The 12,894-nt window shown below is 66.0% G+C and overlaps 1 protein-coding gene across 5 annotated transcripts in view; it reads left to right on the forward strand.

Annotated features, from left to right (window-relative positions):
• Positions 1-12,614, forward strand: part of NFIC (nuclear factor I/C (CCAAT-binding transcription factor)) — a 38,290-nt gene extending 25,676 nt beyond the window's left edge. For 2 of the 5 annotated variants that reach the window (XM_010580041.1, XM_010580078.1), the window contains exons 3-11: positions 3,190-3,261; positions 3,806-3,880; positions 4,031-4,154; positions 4,311-4,435; positions 6,355-6,483; positions 6,602-6,786; positions 8,275-8,434; positions 10,066-10,151; positions 12,355-12,601. In XM_010580041.1, coding sequence (XP_010578343.1) covers positions 3,190-3,261; positions 3,806-3,880; positions 4,031-4,154; positions 4,311-4,435; positions 6,355-6,483; positions 6,602-6,786; positions 8,275-8,434; positions 10,066-10,151; positions 12,355-12,372 — 974 coding nt within the window. In that variant the 3' untranslated portion in view covers positions 12,373-12,601. Of the gene's footprint in view, positions 1-3,189; positions 3,262-3,805; positions 3,881-4,030; positions 4,155-4,310; positions 4,436-6,354; positions 6,484-6,601; positions 6,787-8,274; positions 8,435-10,065; positions 10,152-12,354 lie in introns of all 5 variants that reach the window. The other 3 variants (XM_010580059.1, XM_010580051.1, XM_010580069.1) reach the window with 3 other exon arrangements.
• The last annotated feature ends 280 nt before the right edge of the window (positions 12,615-12,894 follow it).

A 12,894-nucleotide genomic window follows, 5' to 3' on the forward strand; every position in this document is an offset into this window, starting at 1 on the left:
GGGGGGGGGGCCTGGGCCACGCACGCTGGCGCCAGTGGCTCCACCAGCCCCCAGCATCCTTCAGCCTCTGCGCCTGCGCCCTACACCACTGCCGGTAACACCGTGCACTGTTACCGTCAGTGCTCAGGCACAGAGCCAGGGCTCTCCCGCAGCTGCGCCAGCCCCAGGGGGCACCCGGCCTGCAGGGACCCCCCCCGCCAGGGCCAACCCTGCTGCCTGGGGGTCGTTCCCACGCGCCGAGGCCATGGGCAGGGAGTCGCCGTGGGGCCGGCGGCACCCTGCCAGCCTGCGGGGCCGGGGTGCTGGGGATCCATAATTCAATGGGTGGCATCGGTCCAGCCTGCCAGCGCGGCCAGGAGCCTGGGCAGCCCTCGCCCCCACTCCCCCCCCCACCCCCGGGCACACACTTTGCTATTTTTAAAAGCGATTGGATCAACCTGTTTGGGCACCAAGCGCTCTCCCGCTCCGTGCTGGGAGGGTGGGGGGAGGACCCGGGCACTGAACACCTTCCCCTCTGGGCTCCCTGCAATGTGGCAGCAGGACCCCCCCACCTCCATCTCCCATCCCGGCCCTGGCAGGCGTGGAGGGTGCAGAATGTCCCCCATCAGCGAGACTGGGGGCGCGGGGGGCTCCCCAGGCTATTTATGCCTTCCCAGTGTGGCCGAGCCACTTGTCGGGTGCTGGATTTGGTCACACACACCCCCCCCAAATGTCCCTTGAGGGGAGCAAGGCCGTGGCGGGAGCCCGGTGAGATCCCTTCGCCATTTTAGTGCGCGCCGGCCGGCCGCAGGCAGCCGTCACATGGCGGTGAGAGCAGAGTTTGGCCCAGCCGCGCTGCGCCTGAGGAGGCAGCCAGAAATCTGCTGGCGAGCTCGCCCGGCTCAGCCACGAGGATCACCGGCAGCTGGGGGGGGTACCGAGCCCACGGCCCCTGTCTTCGCGCCCACATGCCTCTGTCAGCGGGGACACGAGGGTGCCGGGAGGGGACAGTCCTGCTGCCAGACCTCGAAGCTTGGGAAAAGTTCTTGGTGCTCCTTAGGGTGCCGTGGCTGGGACTGGGGTGCTCGGGTTGGGGTCACCCCCGCTGGGAACAGGGGTGTGGGGGATGGCGTCGGTGATGCCGGATCAGGGTGATGCTGGTGGGAGAGTGTAGGGGGCATCGGGGGGGGGTACCCAGGGCAAGCGTGTGGCCCTGCCAGGTGCCCTGGGGAAACAGGCTCCAGGCTGGGGGGGCTTTGGGGGCAGCGAAGGTCCACGTGGAGCATCTGGGAGTGAGGAAAGATCCATGTGGGGCATCTCGGGCCGGACAGGGTCCGTGCAGGGTATCTCAGGGCGAGCAATTGTGGGAGGTCCCGTGGGCCGAGCCGAGGGCCGTGCGGAGCACCGCGGAGGCCGCTGGGTGAGGGAATGGCCTGGGGGGGGGGCTTCTTAGTGGCCAAGCACCCCTGGGAGCGGGCAGCTGGGTGCTATCCCCCGGGGGCGAGCAGGGGGCTGGGGAGCCCCGAGGCGACGTCGGGGAGGGGCGCGGGGAGCCAGGCCGGCCTTGGGGCTGTAACCGCAAGACACCGCCCCGTGCCTTGGCCGGGCTCCACCGCTAACCACTTCCAGAGCCGCTGCGAGATTTGTTGTTTTAAGAGGCGAGGAGGGGCCGTGTCCGGCTGCGCGGTGCCCGCGGGCGTGCGGGGGGTCCCTGCTGCCGCTCGCCCCCTTCACCGGCTGGCTCGTGCCCTGCTCGCTCCCGCCGCCCGCTCCCACATGCTTGGGCACGAGGCGGCCTTCAAAATGGGGGGAAAAAAGGGGGAAAAAGAAGAAAAATGGAGGGGGGGGCAAAACCCCCACGCCCGTCACTGGGGGAATTTCTGCTCCCTAAAATGGCTGCCTGGAGGAAGCCAAGTGTGCGGGCCAGCGCATGGGCAAGCACGCAGGCACGGGGCTAGCTGGTGGCGGGATGCGGTGTCGGGGCGGGATGCCACAGGGCCGCTGGCGTGAAAGGGCTGCCAGGCCGGCGCGGGGGAAAGGGTGGGGAGGAGCGCCGGCAACTGGGGAGGGAGACAAAATGGCTGCATTCGGCATCGACATCAAGCGGCCCCGGGGGTGGCGAGGGTGGCGCAGAGGGGTGTTGGGGTGGGGGCATGGCTCGGCCTGGCCGGCCAAAAATAACCGCTGTTGGAGCCGTGCGTGCACGAGGGACTGGGGGGAGCATGGGGCGGGAGGGGGAGAAAAAGGGGGAGAAAAAAAGGAAAGAAAGGGAAAAAACCCCAAGCCGCAGCAGGCGGGCTGGCAGCAGCGGCCACTCTGTTTTGACGGTGTTGTTTGGATTGTCGCAGCCCTTTCCCGGCATCAGCCAAAGCTGCGAAAGAGAAACGCCAAAGGCCAAGGGGTGGGAGGAGGAGGAGGATGGAGGAGCAGGAGGAAGGACGACGAGAGGGGGAAATACATGGCGAAAGTTTTGGAAGGGCTTTGGGAGCAGCCGGGTGAGGGGCATGCGGCCAAGCCTGTGCCAGGGAGGAAGGATGCTCCCGAGTGCGGCTCAGGCCCCGGTGGGGCACGGGGAGCCAGAGGGTGCACCGGCTGTGCCATGCTGGGCTGTGCCAGTGCTGCTGAGCCCAGCGTCTGAGCCAGGTTATTTTTAGCTAAGATGGAGCAGGGACAGCAGGGGCTTCGGGAGTCAGAGCGGGTGCTGCCCCTGGGGCCCTGCTGCCCTCTGGGGGGCTTGGAGGAGGCAGTACAAGGTGCCATGGGGCAGCAAGGGCGATGCCTGTCCGTGGTGACACTGCCCGGTGGGGCAGGGATGGGTCATGGCAGCGGCTGGAGGGAGGAGAGGAGGCAGGGAGACAGGAGCTTGGCCAGGGGGCCATCACCCTGCCTCGGGGCGGGTCAAGTGCCACGGGTTTCCCTCCTGAGGAGAGCAGCGCCTGTATCCTGCATGCCAGCGTGGGGCTGTCGCCGTTCCTGTTGCCGGCAAGGAGGCCACAGGGAAGGATGGTTGCTGGCTCTTCCCCAGTGGCTGGGCAAGTGCCGGCTTGGTTGTGGCCTTTCTGTGGGGTGGGAGCCACTGGCCAGACTGTGCCTCAGTTTCCCCCCACCGCAGCAGAGCGGCGAGGGAGGCTGCCAGGGCAGTTAGCCGGCAGGTATCCCCGGCTTGTAGCGACATGGGGTGGCTCATGCCGGTGGTGGTTTCTCTTGCAGATGCAGAGCAGAGCAGCAGCCCCCGGACGGGCATCGGCTCGGACCAGGAGGACAGCAAACCCATCACGCTGGGTGAGGAGGGCGAGCAGGGCTCGGGCAAGCAGGTCAAGGGGCACCTGGCCCTGTCCCCAGGGTCCCTGCAGCAGAGGTGGCCCACTCGACAGGCGGTCATGCCCCCTGCATCGACAGCTCCCGCCAGCTGTTCTGGTGCCCACCAACCCCAGCCAGCTACTGCCTGGCACCTGCAATGACCTAGGCATAGCCTCAGCCTCGTCCCACAGCCGGCAGAGCCCTGCTGGGGCCGTGTCCCTTGGGGACAGCAGCTGTCATGGAGGTCCCATTGTAGGGGTGCAGCCCTAAGCCCTGCCGGTGCCCTCAGCCACAGGGAAACTGAGGCATGGAGCAGCCCCAGGGTTTCAGCAGCTAGAGGGGACCAGTTGGGATGGTCCCTTGCTGGAGGAGGGAAGTGGAGCAAAGCTGGCTGAAGAGGGGGGACAGGTGGCATTACGGAGGATTTGGGGATGTTGGGGTGCCCTCAAGCATCGCCACAAGACAATGCGGGGCAGGAGGAGTGGTCCTGTCCTTCCCCCAGCGCTCCCTCCTCTCTCCCATGCAGATTCGACAGACTTCCAGGAAAGCTTCGTCACCTCGGGGGTGTTCAGTGTCACCGAGCTCATCCAGGTGTCCCGAAGTGAGTGCCACCATGATGCCACCCCTCCCCAGCTGCCTGGGCACGGCAGCATCCTCACAGCTCCCCCATCCCAGCTGCGGGCTGGGGCTCCCCTCCCTGCCAGGCGGGGGGCAATGCTGGGCCCCCCCTGATTCCCCTCTCTCCCTGCAGCGCCGGTGGTGACAGGCACGGGGCCAAACTTCTCCCTGGGGGAGCTGCAGGGCCACCTGGCCTACGACCTGAACCCCTCCAGCACTGGCATGAGGAGGACACTGCCCAGCACCTCCTCCAGCGGGTAGGTGCTGCCGGGGCAATGCCAGGGTGATGCCGGGGCGATGCTGGGGCCAGCCTGAGCACAGCCGTGGGCTGCCGGCCATCTCGCCAAGGGGGAGGCGGGGGGGCAGGCCGGATCCTGCTGCAGGCTGGCGCTGATCCCTTCCCTGCCCTCCAGGAGCAAACGGCACAAGTCGGGGTCCATGGAGGACGACATCGACACCAGCCCGGGGGGCGAGTACTACACCTCCTCCAACTCCCCCACCAGCAGCAGCCGCAACTGGACAGAAGACATGGAAGGGGGTAGGTGACTCCCTATAGGGGCCTCCCTATAGGTGCCCTCCTGCTGCTATAGGGCCCCCCCAGCCACCTCACGGGTCCTCTACAGGCACCACCGTCAGACCTCCCCTGTGAAAGCCCGGGCGCTCTGTATGTGCCATGGTGTTGCTATAGGGATCCTCAAGTCAAAGCACAAGCTGGCTATAGGTGCTGTGGTGTTGCTACAGGGACCCCCAGCAAGTCACTGTTTCTCTATAGGTGCTGTGGGGTTACTACAGAGCCCCTCCATTAAGTCACAGGCTCTCCAAAGGTGTCTAGGTGTTGCTGTATCCCCCCCATTTAGGCACGGGCTCTCTCTATAGGTGCTCTGTATAGGGCCAGCCCAGTGCCCCAGCCCCACGCTGGCCTCTCCCAGCCCCACGGCGGCCACTTGGCGCTACGGACAGCTTGCTTTCTTGCTTGGCGTTTTTTTCCCTTTCCTGTCTAGACAGCCCCAATTAGCTGTTCATTAAGAAAAGGGGGGGGCTGGGCTAATTAAAGCGATGCTGCAGGGCTGGCACAGCGGCTCCCACGCCCCAGGGTGCCTTTGCAGGGCTGCAGGCGAAGGAGCCGCTCATCTTTCTCCCCCCCTTGGCTCTTATCCTGCCTCCCCGCACCCCAACAATGGGGCAGGATCCATCCTGGCCCCCCAGCCCTGCCAGAGCCTGGGGGGTGCCCAGCTGGGGGGGCTGGAGGTACCGATGCTGTCGGAAGGAGGCTTGGGGAAAGCGAGTCCTGCCCCAGGACAGTGCCCAATATGGGCCGGGGACTCTGCCCCATCCTGCCCCACCTCGGGCCCCATGGGGCTGGTGCCATGGGGTGGCAGGTGGGAGGGCAGGAGGGTCCCGGAGGGAGATGTAACCCCCTCCCCGCAGCGTTGCACGTGGGCGTGCGGGCGTGTGTGGAGGAAGGGAGCCGTGCCGGGGCGTCCCTTGTCCCCTGCCGGTGGCCTGATCCGGGGCAGGGATGAGGGGGGGCAGTGGGGGGGTTATGGCAATCCCGTACGGGATGTTCTGGGAAATCCTCCTAACCCCTGGCTGAGAAGGGGCTAAACCCATTACTGGGCCTGGGCCAAATGGCCAGAGCTAAAGCCACGGTGGCAGGGGATTAACGTGCCCACCGCCCCCTCCCGCTCGGTCCTGCGCCCCAGGGTGGCCCTTGGGGACCCAGACACCCAGTGCTCTGCGGGGGTCCTGGGGAGGGGCTGCAGGTCCCTGGCAGGGTCAACCCCCAAGCTGACACCTTTCTGCCTCCCTGGGAGCTCCTTGTGGTGGCAGGATGTGGTCCCCAGCCCCAGGGTGCCAGGCGAGGTGGGTGCCCAATGGGGACTGTGGGGTCACAGGGCACCCATAGGGGCACCCATTTCTGCACCTGGGGCGGGCACATGCACATACACAGAGCTGTGTGCACCTGCATGCACACACAAACGTGCGCTTGCATGCACAGTTGTGCACACAGGTACACGCACATGCATGCTCTGGCTGATGCCCGTGCATGAACACAAGCCTGCACACACACGTACATGTACACACACTCACACAGGTGCACACAGTCGTGCTGATGCACACACACGCATGTGTGCACATGCATGTACATATGCACATGCAGGTGTGGGCACACTCATGCACGCCCATATACCAGTGCACACACACATGTGCATGTGCACACCTGTTATACACCCCTAGAGGTGTCCACACATGTGCACACCCTCCTGCACATGTACAGATGTGTGCACACACACACATGCTCACACCCACGCACCCTCTCCATGCCCAGCCTGTCCCCAGGGTACCCCTCACCCCAGGAATGAGCACCCCAACCCCGGACCGGGCTGGCAGCTGCCTTGGGACTTTGGGGTCCCACAGCAGGTGCCAGAGCGTGACGCTATGCCCCGCTTTCCCCAGGCATCTCCCCCACCGTGAAGAAGACGGAGATGGACAAGTCCCCCTTCAACAGCCCGTCACCCCAGGACTCCTCGCCCCGGCTGAGCAGCTTCACACAGCACCACCGTCCCGTCATCGCGGTGCACAGCGGTGAGTGTCCTGGCAGGGAAACCGAGGCACAGAGCAAGTGGGTGAGCGGGCAGGGGGCTGGGGCAGTGGCTAGCTTACAGTGACGCCGGTGGGTCCCCCCTTCTGCTCTCGCCTGCAGGTATCGCTCGAAGCCCGCACCCGTCGTCTGCGCTGCATTTCCCCACCACCTCCATCCTCCCCCAGACGGCCTCCACCTACTTCCCGCACACGGCCATTCGGTACCCGCCTCATCTCAACCCGCAGGACCCGCTGAAAGATCTCGTCTCGCTGGCCTGCGACCCGTCCAACCAGCAGCCCGGACCGGTAAGGATCCGGCCCCATCCCTGCATCCCATCACTGACCTCGCCGTGGGGCGCCGGGGGCTGCTGCCGGCCAGGCTGCCGGAGGGGCGTCCCCTGGATCGTCTGCCGCCACCGCCGTCACCGCCACCACCGCCGCCACATGTGGGGGGTCGGGGTGCTCCGTTGGCACCCAGGTGCCAGCACCCAGCCCAGTAGGGTGTTCCAACTGCTGCGGTTGGGGCTGAACAGCTCCGGCCGGTGCCTTGCGTTGTTTCGGGAGCGCCGCTGCGCCTGGTCGGTGTTGGCATCTTGTTTCTCTGGCGATGGAGGTGCCGTCCCCTGGCTCAGCACGGGGTGCCACCTTGTAGGGGTGACAGGGCGGTGGGTGCCAGGCCTGAGCCGTCAGTTGGGGCTGCGGGTATCTGTTGGGAGCGGGGCATCTGGCAGGGGATGTGTGACCGTCGCCAAAGAGCCACCGTCCGCCAGCGTGCCTGGGAGAGCGATGGGCTCTGCGTGCCCCGTCCGCCCATGCAGCCAACTGGTGACTCGTCAGCCCCGCCACTGCGCCGTGTCCCCCAGCATCCCCGCAGGGGTGGCAGGGCCACACCGTGCTGCTGTACGCCTTCCCTTGCCCCAGCAGCCAGCACCCCACACACCCAGCACCCCACGCACCCAGCAACCCGTGCACCCTGCACACCCAGCACCCTGCATGCAGTGCATCCAGCACCCCATGCACTCAGCACCAGACACACCCAGCACCCCTTGTACTGACCAATGCGCACCCAGCACCCCATGCACCCAGTACCCTGCATACCCAGCACCCCACACACCCAGCACCCCACACACCTGGCACCCCATGCACCCACCCCCCCAGGCTCCCTTCATGCCTGAAGCCAGGGTCCAGGGGTGGCCACATTCCCACTCCCATGCCCTCCTGTGCCCCGCACCCCCACTCTGCCCCCCGGATGCAGAGGGTCTCAGGGAGCCCCTCTGAGCTCTGCTCAGCACCTGCCTGCTGCTCAGCAAGGCCTGATGCCAGGGTGAGGGGCACGGCTGTTCTTCTCCCGTGCAGCAGCTCAGTGCCAAGCTGGTGGAAACCGGATTCAGAGCAGCCCCCCGACCGGGTTGGGCACGGGGAACTGGTACAGGAGCCTTTGAAGGTCACCACTGTGCCACTGCTGCGGGGTGCCCCTTCCCCGCAGGTGAGCGCTTCAAAGGCCTCCTGCCGCCGCAGAGAGGGGGGCACAGTGCCCTGGCTCCAGCATGCGCCGCTATGGGGCACGGCCCCCCCCAGCCCACCCCGAACCCCCCTGCACCGCCGTGATTTCCCTGTCGCTGGCGCCGACCGTTCAGGGCTGCTCTGAGACCCAACAAACTCGTGTCAGTGGTGAGGGATGCTCTGCGCCCATGCCAGGCAGCACCGGGGGCTCACCGGGCCGGCTTTGCCGGTGCTGCACGTGCTTCCTAATGGCTTGTGCTGTTTGTTTTTCTGTCTGTGTTGTGTCCCCAGTTAAATGGAAGTGGTCAAGTGAAAGTGCCCAGCCACTACCTGCCCACGCAGATGCTGGCGCCGCCACCTCCCCCCGGCATGCCCCGCTTGGCCGTCTCTCCTGACACCAAATCCACCACGACAACTACCGAGGGAGGGACGACCTCACCGACATCACCCAGTAAGCACCCCGCGGCGCCCACCCCTCTCCCCGGCCCAGCCGGCCCCCTCCTCTCGCAGTCCCCCCAAGGTTCCCCCCCATCTCAGTGCTGCTGGGGGGATGTTGGCGGAGGTGGCCTCCCTGCAGCCGGGGAGAGGGCGGCAGCCGGCACACAGTGAGTTTGCTGGGTCTCAGGCAGGTTGGAGCGGGCAGGGTTTGGGCAGGCAGCTGTTGTGTCCCCCAAGCTGGGGGTCCTGCGCTGGTCCCAGGGACCAGCCCAAGTCCCGCATCCCTCTGAGACGGCCAGGGGAGTGGGAGCGGAGCCATGACGGGGCTCCCCCAATCCAATGTCCTGCCCAAACCCAGCCAGCGTGGGCAGGACTTGTGGGGGAGGCTGTCGCCTCTCTGTGCCTCAGTTTCCCCACCGGCCAGCAGCAGCGGTGCTGCCAGTGACATGGGGACCAGCCAGCACGGGTGTGGCTCTGGGGCCAGCATGCCTGGCTGTGCCACACAGGGCTGCCATCCTCTTGCTGCCACAGGGGTCCCCAGCTCTGGGGACCCCAATCCGGTCGGGGGCTGTGAAGTGACGCGGGTGCAAGGACTGCGTGCAGGCCCCCTGGAACCCTTGGCAGGAGGCGCCTGGGGGGCCTCGTTAGTAGTGGTGGCTGACGAGCTCATCTCCCTCCACTCTGCCTCGGGGGGTTTAGCGTCTTGGCCAGGAGGATTTTGGGGTGTTGGACCCGGGGTCGCAGAGGGGAGACACTGGTGTCGCCCCCAGGCTGGCATCGGGGCATGTGCCACAGTGGTGGGACGCTGTGCCATCACCGCACTCTGTGAGGGGTTGTCCCTGTCCCCGTCCCACTGTACCCACGGGACACCTCCTGGTACCCTGAGGCTGCCACGTCCCCACAGGGTCAAGTCCCCCAGGGGACAGGCCACTGCTGGGTGCCGCCAGCCAGCTGGCGAGTGTCGAGGTTATGTGGCGTGAAGAAACAAAGCCTGGCCGATCTGGAGGGGAGAGCCCTGTGTGGCGTGGCCCGGCCGGTGACGGGGCCAGGGCCACGGGGAAGGACCAGGCAGTGCCAGTTCCCCCCAGGCTCGGGGAAGGATGTGTGTGGGGGACACTGGCTGTCTCCAAGAGGCGCAGAGGCCAGCTGGTTCCGAGCCCCCCGTGCCCTCCTGCAACACCCTGCTTCCGATGGGGCTCAGCCCAGGAGGTTAGCGAGGCTGGGGGTCCCACCACTGGACCCCCAGCTGTGGGATGGAGGTGGCAGCGGGGGGACCTGGCCGAGTGGAGCTGGTGGCTCCCGTCGCGCTCGCCCCACAGCAGCTCCGCTCGGGAAGCCACAGCACCGGCACGGCAGGGGAGCACCCGTCTGTGCCTGCATCCCGGGGGGCGTCTCGCCCCCCCAGCCTCCCAAAGCCGCCCCTCCAGCAGGGCACAGGCACGGGCAACACCGCCCTGAGCGCAGCACCCCTGGCCTCCACTCGCCCGCCGCCGGGGCGCAGCCAGGGACGTCGCCCAACCGCCAGCTGTGGGTGCCCGGGACGCCCGTCCCAGCAGCACCAGGGAGCGGGCCGGGTTTGGCCCCAGGGGGGACAATGGAGGTGCCGCCGGCAGCCCCGTTAATGAGCTCTCGTTTGTTCCCCAGCCTACTCTGCACCAGGCACGCCCCCTGCGAACCGTTCCTTCGTGGGATTAGGACCAAGGGATCCTGGGAGTATCTATCAGGCACAGGTGAGAGCGGGGATGCTGCTGGGGGGACCCTCCTGCCCTCGCCCAGGGCACCACCGCCGTGGCATCGCCGTGGGCATCGCCGCCGTGGGCATGGCCATCGCGGGTATCGCCGTCGTGGGTATCGCTGCCATGGCGTTGCTGATACGGGCATCCACACCACGGCATCGCTGCCGTGGTATTGCCGCTGTGGGCATCGCCACCGTAGCCATTGCCACAATGGGCATCACCATCGTGGCATCACTGCCATGGGTGTCGCCACCATGGGCATGGCCGTTGCAGGCATCGCCATCATAGGCGTCACTGCTATGGCATTGCTGACATGGGCATCCCTGCCACGGCATCATTGCCATGGCATTGCTGCAGTGGCATCACTGCCTTGGGTATTGCTACCATGGGCATCACCACTGTGGGCATAACTGCTGTGGGCATAACTGCTGTGGGCACCGCTATCGTGGGCATCACCGCTGTGGGCATGGCTGCCGTGGGCATTGCCACTGCAGGCACTGCTGCTGTGGGCATCACTGCCTTGACATCGCTGCCATGGGCATTGCCGCCATGGCATCCCCACCATGGGCATCAATACCTGGCACCCTGTGCCAGGCCCTCGGGCGCTGCTGGTGGCTGAGGGCCACCAAGGGTCCCCCACTGCAGAGGGAGGTCACTGCCATGCCCACGCCTGGCACCTTGCCCTCCCCTCGCCAGGCTCCAGCTGTGCCCCGCCTGGCACTGTGGCACAGCCAGGCTGCCCAGGTGACCGCAGCATCCCCGAACAAGGGGCACTGGAGCCGTGTGGCCCCTCTCCAGGTCGGCACGGGCACCCTGCTTTTGCCCGACTGCGCCCGCCGGCTGCTTCAGCCGCAGTGGGATGTAGCGTGCGCCTTTCCAGGGACTTTTTGTTAGTCCTGGGTGTTTTTTAACAGGTAGTTTGTGAGCCAGCGCCAGCACTATGGGCAGTGCCGCAGGGCCAGGGCAGGAGTGCCGGCACCTTGCCTCATTTGTGATACGAGTTGGCCGGCCTCAGCTGTCCCAGCAGGGGCAGCTTTGGGAGGCTGCAGCCCTGCCCGGCAGCTGACGCCAGTGCCAGGGCAGCGGGATGGGTGTGTGGATGGCACCGTACTGGGGGCACTCTGGGGTCCTGCACCCACTGGGGGCGAATACTCAGGGCACTGAGCCATGCCATGGGGCACCCAGAGGTGCTGTGCTTTGCTAGGGTGCAAGCACTTGGGGACCATCAGCTGTGCCATGGGGCACCCAAGGGTGCGGTGCTGTGCCAGGGTGCAAACACTTGGGGACCGTGAGCTGTGCTGTGGGGCGCCCAAGCGTGCTGTGCTGTGCCAGGGTGCAAGCACTCGGAGGCCATGATCTGGGACACCCAAGGGTGCTGTGCTGTAGCAGGAGGCAAACACAGCCTCCTGCCCAGCCTCAGTTTCCCTAATCCTACACGTGGGCAGAGCACAGTGGGGTGGGCACCCTGAGGCTTTTAGGTTCCTAGAGAGGAGACATGGGGCAGCGCCAGGAGAGCCCCGGGGGAGCAGGGTGCCGGGGTCCCTGCAACCCGCAAACCCGTGGGGGTTATGGCTGCTCGCAGCCCCAGGACCCCAGGGTCCCTGTCCCTGCGCACATGTGTCAAATCATGCTCTGGGAGCCTCCCCAGGGCTCAAGGATGCTCTGCATGGGGAAACTGAGGCACAAGGGAAACGAAGTGGTGTCCTGCATCCCAGGGCGGGGTAGCTGAGACCTCCTGCTCTTGTGTCATGTGTGGCGGGGCCGGGAAGGGTTAAGGGAAGCGGCGGCCCCGAGCTGTCTCGTTGCCAACGGAAACCAGACATGAGGTAATCGGGGACGAACTTGAACTTGGGGCTGAGGGGGCAGACAATGGGAGGGTGGCAGGGGGCCACCCCACAGGGTCCCCAGCCTTGCCACCCCCCACCCGTCCCCAAGTGGGATCATTCCCTGGGAAGCATTGCCTTCGCCGCGGAGGTGCAGAGGGACCAGCAACCAAGGGGGACACGGGTGGCCCTGGCACAGAGGGCTGACAAACTCAGTGCAGGAATGAGGATGCCATGCAGAGCAGCAAGGCAAAACGAGCAGGGTGACAGCGTGGGGACAGCTGTCTCCGGGGGGGGACACATATGCCAGGGGGGCACGGAGTGGCTCCATGTCGCAGAGCACTAATGCCAGCCTCTGTCTTCTCTCCTGGCAGTCCTGGTACCTGGGATAACCGCCGCCGTGCCGCCCCTTCGCCTCCCTTCTCCTCTGCTTTAGGCACCCCCAGAGGAACATCCCCGTCCCCGAGCACCAGGCCCAGCCTTGCGGTGACGACGGAGAGCGCGGACTCACGACGACGATGACGACGACGACAAGCAAAACCCACACCCGAAGGAAAGAGCGAGGGAAAGGAAGAAGGAAAAGGGTCAAACTTTTTTAAAAAGGAAAAAAAAATACAAACAAAACAACAACCCAGCCCAGGAGGACCTTCCCCCCCACCCCAGCGATGCACCAGAAAACAAAGAAACAGAAAAAAAAAGAAAGAAAAACACTATTATTTGCCCCGTCGGCCGGCGCCGCGCCGAGACCTGACACAACTCGTGCCAGTGATGCCTCCCGGAGCGGCAGCGGGGCTGCGGCGCCAGAGCCCTGCTGGCCACTTGCCGGAGGGTCGGATATGCAAACGGCTCTTGACTCTCTCATTCTTGCCTCTATGTGAGTAGAAAAGATCAAACCCCCCCACCCACCCCCCACC

This window comes from Haliaeetus leucocephalus, unplaced genomic scaffold, assembly GCF_000737465.1.
Source record: "Haliaeetus leucocephalus isolate CR32 unplaced genomic scaffold, Haliaeetus_leucocephalus-4.0 Scaffold76, whole genome shotgun sequence".
In the NCBI taxonomy this organism is placed as follows: domain Eukaryota; kingdom Metazoa; phylum Chordata; class Aves; order Accipitriformes; family Accipitridae; genus Haliaeetus; species Haliaeetus leucocephalus.